This window comes from Solanum lycopersicum, chromosome 12 (assembly GCF_036512215.1).
Source record: "Solanum lycopersicum chromosome 12, SLM_r2.1".
Classification (NCBI taxonomy): domain Eukaryota; kingdom Viridiplantae; phylum Streptophyta; class Magnoliopsida; order Solanales; family Solanaceae; genus Solanum; species Solanum lycopersicum.
The window spans coordinates 4656222-4666337 of record NC_090811.1 but is presented as its reverse complement, the minus strand read 5'-3'; the positions used below and the strand labels follow the sequence as shown (position 1 = coordinate 4666337).

Genomic DNA, 10116 nt, shown 5'->3' with positions numbered 1-10116 from the left:
AAATCATTTCATCTTTTATCACAAAACTAAAAAATATTTTTTAAAAAATTTGATATAATTCATGAAATTAGATTTTTTCTTTAAAAAAAAAAGTTACGAGTCACATTAAATTACCTTTTAAGTTGCCTCCACGTTTGATTACTTATTAAATATAACAACTTTACTTTTTAACTCAATTGATAAAAAATCAAATTTTTTAATTCTTGTTTTGTTACTCTTTCTCTAGTACTTGAAAGAGACTTATGGCATTTATATATTTGAAATTTTTTTTAATGTTTATATTCTTATTTTTGTCAGCTCTTATTTGTTACCAAAAAAAAAAATAAAAAAATCGACCTAGTTTAGTACACTCAACTATGCACAAAGGAATTTTTGATATTACTAATGGATAGGGTGTCCGTAGTTGACTAAATTAACTAAATTAATTTAGTTAATTTTAAAAAAATAAATTAAAATCAAATTAAATCAAACGAAATCGTAGATGTGGTTATTATTAATTTGATTTGATTTGGTTTAGTTTTTTTATTTATCCGATTTGAAAGCAATAATAGTTTTTTGAGGACTTACATCGATAGACACAAATATGTAGCACATGAAAAATATGCACAAAAGCTATTAATGGTTCAATTAATCAATATTTGAGTTATGCAGTTAATATTCTTGTTTTTGTCTTAGAACCATCTCCAATCCACCTCAATTTTACGAGTTTGGAGCCTAAAGGGTATAAAATATTAATAAAAATTTTAAAATGGTATATAAAATTTTATACTAACCAAAATGACAAAATCGCTGGAACAACAGCGATTTCCTCTGCCGAAAAAAGTAAAATCGCTGCTAATGCAGCGATTTTCATTTTAAAAAAATCGATCGCTGCCTAGGGCAACGATTTTCTTTAAAAAAAAATTTTAATTTTTTTTAAAAAAAAATGAAATCGCTGTTGTTCCAGCGATTTTTCCGTTTTGAAATTTTTGTAATATTTTATATCCTTTAGGCTCGGACTCTCTATTTTACTCTCCATTCTCTATATTTAAAGAGTAAAATAGATAATTTACACTCCGACACATCTCTATATCATTCTCTATTCTTCAAATATAGGAGAACTACTATTCACGCTCTCTATTTTACTTTTTGACTATTTTATTATTTTTTCTATTACTTTCTAAATAACATATTATTTTACATATAATGTCATTAATTAAACATCTATTATTCATACTTATTTTTAAATGTAACATATATTTTAAAAGATATATTATTTAATATATAGTACTTCTATCCCGGATTAATGGTATTTTATTTTTTTTATAATTTTCATCAATGATATAATGTGATTTTATTATTAATTTTCACTATAAAGAATAAACACTATAAAAATGATAAGATAAAAATTTTAATTTGAAAATAAAATACATAATATGACAATTTAAATACAACATAATAATACAATACATAACATTATATTTTAAATACAAGATAAAATACAATAAATAACAGAATAATTAATTTAGAGTTTCACAATGACGTTTTGCAATTATTATAGGACCATCACGTTTTTGAGGAAATGAAGTATTACATGAATAATAACTACATGTATTATACTGCACAACATGATAACTTGAGGGTGAACATGATCTTAATACACCAATTCACGATGTCGTAGAGGTTCCAACTACAACGACAGAAATTGTGGTAGATAAAGATCTCCTATTTAAACAATTTTTTAGCTATACATAAAAAAAATTAAGGACAATAATGCTCATTTTGAACTCAGCCGCATCTATAGAAGCAAAGTAATAATTTCAAAAATTGATTGCTTTATGTAATCGTATTTCAATCTTGTCCATTAATTTGTATATTATAATATATTTTCTTGAAATTTATGTTATTTAAAAATTTAGAAAAAAATATCATTTTATATTAAATAAAAAATTTGAAAAAATAAAATGTTATATATGGCGAAATTATCGAAAAAAGAAATAAGCGATTTATATTAGAAAAATAAGAATAAAATAAAAATAATAATATAATATTAAAGAGATAGAATAACATTTCTAATATAATAGAGAATTGGACTAAAGTTGATTATCTAAGAAAAATATAAAACTCTATATTTAAAGCGTAAAATAGAAAATAGGATCGGAGATAACCTTATGGTTATCAAATTACTTACCTTATTCATTAGTCTCTTTCAGACATGTGTATTCTACGTGCCACCCTGCAAATGGCAATTCAAAACTGAAACGAAAACTTCAAAAATACGGATCTCCAGCAACTCTCCAATTCTATCGCCATGTTATTCCAAAAGATTTCTTGAAAAATCACCCGACCCGACCCGTTTTTGACATTTTCAATTGCTTTCAGAATCAGTTACTACACTACTTTACTTACGTGTAAAAGAATGGAAAACCAAATTAATGGTTAAACAACAAATGCATTAAAAAAGTTAGGGTGTCATTAATAACTATAATGAAGAAACAAAAAAAGAGTGTTTTTTTTCAAGATTTCTTAATGGGTGTGTTTATTAATGATCAGTGACTTAAAAAAGAGTTTTTTTTTTTCAAGATTTGATGATGGGTGTGTTTATATTTGATCAGTAATTGTAAATATTAACAAAAAAGAGTTTTTTTCCCCAGGATTTCATGATGGGTGTGTTTATTTTTTGATATGTGACAGTATATAGGAATCAAAAAAGAGTTTTTTTTCTTTCAAGATTTGATGATGGGTGTGTTTATATTTGATCAGTAATTGTAAATATTAACAAAAAAGAGTTTTTTTTTTCTCCAGGATTTCATGATGGGTGTGTTTATTTTTTGATATGTGACTGTATATAGGAATCAAAAAAGAGTTTTTTGGTCAAGATTTGGTGATGGGTGTGTTTATTTTTGATGAAAGACTGTAAATTTGGAATAAAGAGGGAGTTTTTTTTTTCTGGGGTGGGGAGATTTTAAGAAATGGCAAGTATAACAGAGGTTACAATTCTACATCATGTGTGCATTGTGTTGATAGTAATATGGTTGCTTAATTCCTTCAATTATGGTCACCCTTTGGTTTATTTCATCTCCCTAATCTATCTTTATCTGGTATGTATTACAAGATTCTGTTTTTTTTTCTTCTGGTTTTTAAGGTTTTGTGGTCTTATGATGTTAATTTAGGCTTTTGTTTGTGTTTCTTTGAAGGTTAATGAGCAGTATGTGACTAGATTAAAGAAGAAATTGCAGTTTGAGGAAAAAAGACAGTCGAATCAACGACGAGTGAGTATTTAGCAGCACAGTTTGTAGTATCTTTATGTATTTCTTGTGTTGTTTGATTTAACAGGTCCACAAAGAATATTGATGGACAAAAAGTATAAGAAATTCCAAGATTCAAAAAGTTGCTGAGAGAGATTTTATGGCTTTATTAGTGAAATATGGAGGATTCTGTTTTCTTGTAGTTGTTAAAAGTCCCAAGCTTTACATTTTGTTGAAGGGTCCCAGAATGTTCATTTTCTTTTGCACTATGATTCTTTATGCCAAATTAGGTTGAATAGTTAATTAGGTCTCATGAGTAGCATCTTTACACCAGAATCTGTACTACTTTACAAAAGTCATTAAAATGAACTTGTGGAGAAGTGATCAGATAGGACATGACAAACCTTCTGCTTACCAAGGACATGCTTACCGGAGGGGAGGTGGAGGATTCGGGTAGATGGGTAGTAGTAATAGTTTTGTATCTTGTTTTTCCTACTAGTAGTATTAGTATTATTTCTGGTATTTTTATTATTTTATTATTTCTGCATTTCTCGTTTTTAGTTTTCTAATACTACTTGTTGTCTCTTATGCCTTGGTTTTCGTACTATCCTGCTGTTGTTTCTGCCTTTATTTCCATAAATGTTGTGTTTTTGCCTTATTGAGCCAAGGGTCTATTGGGAACAACCTCTCTACTTGCACAAGGTAGGGATAAGGATTGTACACCCATCCTCCCCATTACACTCGTTATTTTGTTGTTGTTGTTGTTGTTGTTAGATTATGCCAAGCAAATTAGATTTCTTAAGCTTGAATACTGATGATAATGGTAGTCACTTGCTATAGATGTGGTATTTGAGTCAATACATTTTTGTTAATTCTTATATCTTTTTTTTTTTTGGCTTTTCTCAGGTGCTTTCTGATTCTGAAACAGTGAGGTGGTTAAACCATGCTCTTGAAAAGATTTGGCCTGTATGCATGGAGAATATCGTTTCACAGAAAATTCTCCTCCCTATCATTCCGTGGTTTATGCAGAAATACAAACCCTGGACTGTGGTAGGGATACTTATGTACCAATTACCGTTTAAATGTAAAATGGTTTTGGTTTTGATTTTGATTTTCCCCTCTACTATGTGCTTTGAATTATAGTTATTTTAGGTTTAATTGTTGGCTTCTGTATTAAATACATTAGTTGTTAATCATTGTAATATCATCAGCAATTTTCATAACTTCAGTATGAGGATTAATTTGTTCTGCAAGATAAGTTACTAGGATGCTTTTCTGTTAACCTACAGAAAGACATTGCAGTGCAGTCTCTCTACTTAGGAAGAAGCCCACCTATGTTCACGGAAATGAGGGTTCTTCGTGAATCTACTGGAGATGATCACCTTGTATGTAATCCTGACTTAAGAAAGTTGTTCTATTCCATCAGTATGGTTCTGCTCGACTTTTGCTTATCTGCTAAGATATGTTGGTGCAGGTATTGGAGCTGGGGATGAATTTTCGTTCTGCAGATGACATGAGTGCGATTCTTGCTGCGAAGCTGAAGAAGAGGTTGGGATTTGGGATGGTGACAAAGTTGCATCTGTTGGGAATGCACATCGAGGGAAAGGTAAATAACTAATGCCAACTGATAGATGTGAAGGGGGCAGATTAGGAGTTTCGGTATATCTTTTACAACTCCATTATGAGATTCATTAGTTCTAAAATACTACTTAAAATCTTAACTAGATGTAACCTTAGATTTTGCATGACTGCCTTTTTACTTACAATACAAGTGCATTACGGATCTTACTTACTTTGGCACATTTAGCTGAAAAGTTAATGAAAAGGCTATTTTAATGTTCTAGAACTTACGCCTTGTTCCTCACATGTTCTTTTTCTTTCCCAATCGAGAACAAAGAGCTCAGATGTTGATGTTGTCTTTTGTTAGAAGACTTGTATGAGGATTGTTTAAAGGGGCCTAAAGAAACATTTTGATGATTGAAAAATCTGGACTCTTGATATTAGTATCTCAGATGAATTCAATTTACGTAAATATGGGATTGCGTGATAGTATTATCAAGCAGTGACGGGGTTGGATTAAATATTTACAGCTAATTTCAAAATGGTACTGATTGATTCAGTATATGCACCATGATTCTTTATATTATTGGAAAATAGCTTTTTCCGGATGCTTAGCATGACGTGAGTATGATCTGGCTCATCCTTTAGTGTTGTTTTGATGTTGTGGCTGGTAAAAGAATCATAGATTTATAAATTCTAGTTCTAGACATAGAGTTGGATGCTAATTCTCTCATGGAAATTTCAGAAAGTTGTCTGCCGGTTGTAGTTTAGGCACTGTGGGATTGAAATATTTAGAGCTTTGATAAATTTTGTTTATCATTCTCAAATCTGATGATTTATCATTGATGTGATGGATGGTCATATTTTGCTCCCAGATATTGCAAAATAAATTTCTTTGGGGCTAACTTTTGCCATGTAGGTCTTGTTTGGTGTGAAGTTCCTAAGGAAGTGGCCATTTCTTGGTCGTATGCGGGTGTGCTTTGCTGAGCCTCCTTACTTTCAGATGACTGTAAAACCGATTTTTACACACGGGATTGATGTGACAGAACTTCCTGGAGTTGCTGGATGGCTGGTTAGTTAAAATTGATCTCTCTCAGTATCTCGGTAAATGACTCGGCAGTTGTGCACTTGCTCTAAATTTGTTTTGCCTTCTTTTCAGGATAATCTTCTTTCTGTTGCATTTGAGCAGACACTTGTTGAGGTGCGGTTCCCATTGTCTTTTTTACTACATTCCTCCATCATGCTTGGAGTATTAAGTGTCTTTTGTTTTGACCTTGATCCTTTTATATAGTGATAAATGTTTCACATTAATACACTATCGGGTATCAACTCTCGGCCTTTTCTTTCACTTGCTCAAATGGTGTGCATAGTTCACCAACTGGTATTATGGTTACCAAAAGTCCTAATTAATGATTCGTAAGGAGCTTTTAGACTAAAGTCTGGATAACATTTTGCAGCCCAATATGCTGGTAGTACACATGGAGAAATTTGTTTCACCCCAACAAGGTAACAGTTACTCTAACCTGTCTCTCTCGCTCTCGCTCTCTCGTTGCTCAATATTATGAGGCCCAAATTAATAATGGATTATTGTGAATGATGTCCTAAACCACAACACATGAATGGATTTGAAATAATTTGTTATGTGGAGGTATTTAGTAGTGTAAATTGCAACATCAAATCTTTCGTGCGGAGAATTTTCAAGAATCCTCTTCATTCATTTTGTTTGTACTACGATAATTTATTTAGCGATTTGTTCATAGCTTGTTTGGATGGAAAATAAGGGAATAAGAGCTGGTTGGCTTCAGTTTGGGATGCATATTATTTCTGCTACTTAATTCGATATTGTTTGTTTTCTTTTCAGAGGAAAGCTGGTTTTCTATCGATGCAAAGGAGCCCATTGCCCATGTTATTTTGGAAGTCCTTGAAGCGGAAGACTTAAAGCCAGCAGATTTAAATGGTTAGCCGGAAATCCTCTTACTGTAATCTATCTAACTAGGACATGCTAAATACCTGAGAGATCATTTTCAGGACTCTCTGATCCATATGTTAAGGGGCATCTTGGGCCCTACAGATTCAAGACTAGGACTCAGAAGAAGACATTAGCTCCACAGTGGCAAGAGGAGTTCAAGATTCCAGTCTGTTCATGGGAGTCTCCTAACGATATGCTCAACATAGATGTTTGTGACAGAGACCATTTTTCTGCGGATGAAACATTGGGGTCTGTTTTTCTCTTTTACTTTTTACTGCAGTAGCATAGAGTCATAGACTAATGATAGGATGTTAGGATATATTATTGGTCCAGACACCATCAAAAAGAAAGAAAGGGCAGCTCGGTGCACTAAACTCCCTCTAAGTGCAAGGTTCAGAGATGGGCTGGACCACTTGGGTCCAATGATCGCAGGCATGCAGCCTTGCCCTGCATTTTTGGAGGTGGTTGTTTCCACAGCTCGGAACCGAACCTCCTGGTCAGATGGCTACAAATTTATTAGTTACACCAAGGATCCCCTCCAATGGCTGAGACATCATTATCATCCAAAAGAAAAGGGGAAAAATAAGGATAGACCAGGAGTGAGTTGTTAACTCCAACCACGTAAGGGTCGGGTTACGCTGGGAAATTTCCATTTTTAGGTGGCTTCTGTTGCTCTTTGCGAGTTATTTCTTGCTTTTAGTTCCTTCTTCCACAACCATTGATTCTCAGCTTGTATTGTGCTCATCTTTATGCTTCATCTATCTCCTGCGTAGCTAATACTCGTAGTAACATCATATTCCTATCTATTGAGATATTATGATGACTTGGACAAGTAGAGATAGATTTTTGCTGTCTTTTGTGTTTCTCGTCCCTGTTCATATCTTGAGTTCCTTTGTATTTGAAGAAAGTAGGATCTTCACTGGCCGCGTGAAGAATAAAACTTACATAATCTATTTGCTATCATATTCTTTTTTTCCCTTTTGAAGAATCCTTTCAGCATCTTCTCTTCTATTGAATGTTATGCAAAATGTGCCTTAATAAATGCAAATGCTTTTGTGTGCACTTTATTTACTCAACATGTTTCTTTTTGGCAGAGATTATTCCATAAACATCTGTGATTATAGGGATGGCCAGAGGCATGATATATGGTTGTCTCTTCATAATGTTAAAATGGGGAGACTACGTCTTGCCATAACTGTAGTTGAAGGCAGCGAAAAGGTACATACTTCTTTCCAGCAAGTTACGGTAAACAAGTACTTAGGCTGCCACGAAGCCAACACTTCTCATGAGATCACTGTTAATTGCTTTTGGAAATGATTCAATTTTCAAATTATTCTGTTTTCCAGCTGATGTCATTGAATTAGTTAGGCCTAGTGACAAGTAGGCCATATATTTTTACTAACGAAAGTATAGATGGTTGAAAATTTATGTGTATTAATTTTCAGTTTACAGAGCAGTCATCCGAGCAGGCAAAAACGGACATCAAACAGGAGAGCAATTCTGATGAGATGGATACAGCCGAAAGAGGGTCCTTACCCACCGAGATGGATAAGCAATCGTCAAAAATTGCAGATACATATGAACCAATTAACATAGAAGGGCAGAAGGAGACTGGCATGTGGGTACACCACCCTGGCAGTGAAGTACCACAAGTTTGGGAACAGAGAAAGGGAAAGAGTCGGGTTATCGATGGAGAAGTTCATGGTTCTGATGCTGATTCCATGGGAGGAAGTTTCAAGTTAAGAGGGGGAGGATCTACTCGGGGTGATGATTCTGATGAAGGCAGTGGATCTAAGAAGTCGAATCTAATTAACAGGGGTATAAATAAGATCGGGTCCTTCTTCCACAAAAGTCAGAAAAGCGAGGACAGGTCTATAAATCTTGGAGATCCTGTTCCATCTCCGCAAGCTAATCTAAAGGCAGTGAGTGCAAAGGGGATCGGTGTGAATCTTATTATGAACGATTCAGTGGAAACAACTCCCCGAGATGATAGTAAAGAGGCTCATGAGGGAAATGTTCAATGTAGTAGCTCCAACAAGAGTAGAGTCCGTGACAAGGCGAAGAATATCCTAAGACATGTATCTCGGAAGTCATCACGAAAATCTAAAGGTGAGTTAGAACCAACAGCATCAGAGAGAGATCTATCTGTGGAATCTGACTCCTCCGACGATTTTACTCCCTTAGTTGGTTCACCTCTAGGCCGTTCAGTGAGCGGTCGTTTCATAGCCAGCACTGGCACTGAGAATCCCAATGGCAACACATTGAAGAGTAGTGAATTGGTAAGTGATAAGGGAAACATGAAAACTAGTGAGGAATTAGTTCATGATAAAGCTATGAATTCAGTAAGTCCAAAAGTTTCTAATCTTTGAATATGTTTGTTGTACATTTTCTTTAATGCAGAGTTACTGTTATACCTTTTACTTGTACATGAATATATGTAATGTAATAGTTTCATATTGGCTTCTGTTTGTACATGTTAGTGAAACTTCTGACATGGTGCGACATTGTCTGCTTTGAGCAAAGCCCGTATGATTTGTATAAAAGTATGCAATACTTTTTCTGTGTATGCTTTTTTTGGTGTATGCCTATGGGGTTTTATATATCATCATTTTGTGGTGTGACATTGTCTGCTTTAAGCAAAGCCCGTAGGATTTGTCTAAATGTATGCAATACTTTTTTTGCGTATGCCTTTGGGGTTCTTCCTATCATCATTTCGTCATCTCCATACTCTTTCTTGTTGAATCAAGTTCGATAATTACTCTTTTCTCAAAGAAATGTCATAAAGATGATCATTTTCATTTCTTTGGACTTCAAATATTCATTGTTTACCTATCTAATATCTTTTTGAGCAAGTAAAAAGATCCAACATATACAAATAGGAAAATACATTTTAAAAAAAACTGAACTTGTCTGCAAAATTTACTTTAGCATTTTAACTTTACAAATAATTATATCCCGTCCAACTTCAGATAATGTAAGATAAGGTAGGCTATGGATACCATGACCGATCACCATCGATAAAGAAGAATCTTTCTAAATCACTTCGTGTCAGCGGGGCCTTCAAGTATTTGAAATATGCCGAGATTCAAAATGACATAGCGTTCCTGATAGAAAATGACAACTCCTTCAGAAAAACAATTTACCTCCCTAATCTCATTTCAAGTGAATTAAAATCCACCCAAAAAGTTGATGTGGCAAATAAAAAATAAAGCAAGTGAAAACGTAAAAAAAAATTAAAAATAAAATAAATAGGCTCCTTTTTTTCTTTCCAACCAATAAGGTTTCATCTTTCATCTAACCCCACCACCTTTGTTCACCAACAACCCCACCTTTTGTTCTTCGAACCCCCCACCTGCACCC

The 10116-nt window shown here is 33.6% G+C and overlaps 1 protein-coding gene across 1 annotated transcript; it reads left to right on the top strand.

Annotated features, from left to right (window-relative positions):
• Positions 1 to 2135: 2135 nt before the first annotated feature.
• Positions 2136 to 9320, top strand: LOC101268258 (C2 domain-containing protein At1g53590). The gene is made up of 12 exons (XM_004251786.5): positions 2136 to 3080; positions 3177 to 3251; positions 4134 to 4277; positions 4517 to 4612; positions 4702 to 4833; positions 5707 to 5859; positions 5947 to 5988; positions 6245 to 6293; positions 6649 to 6744; positions 6816 to 7005; positions 7851 to 7974; positions 8202 to 9320. The coding sequence occupies exons 1-12, from the start codon at positions 2952 to 2954 to the stop codon at positions 9123 to 9125; spliced, it is 2154 nt and encodes a 717-aa protein (XP_004251834.1). The 5' UTR covers positions 2136 to 2951; the 3' UTR covers positions 9126 to 9320.
• The last annotated feature ends 796 nt before the right edge of the window (positions 9321 to 10116 follow it).

Bases quoted from the DNA above. Each gene is read 5' to 3' on its own strand.
- LOC101268258 (XM_004251786.5), top strand. From the start codon at position 2,952: ATGGCAAGTATAACAGAGGTTACAATTCTACATCATGTGTGCATTGTG. The intron at 4,834-5,706 runs GTAAATAACTAA...TTTGCCATGTAG, and splicing joins GAATGCACATCGAGGGAAAG to GTCTTGTTTGGTGTGAAGTT. The intron at 7,006-7,850 runs GTCTGTTTTTCT...TCTTTTTGGCAG, and splicing joins TCTGCGGATGAAACATTGGG to AGATTATTCCATAAACATCT.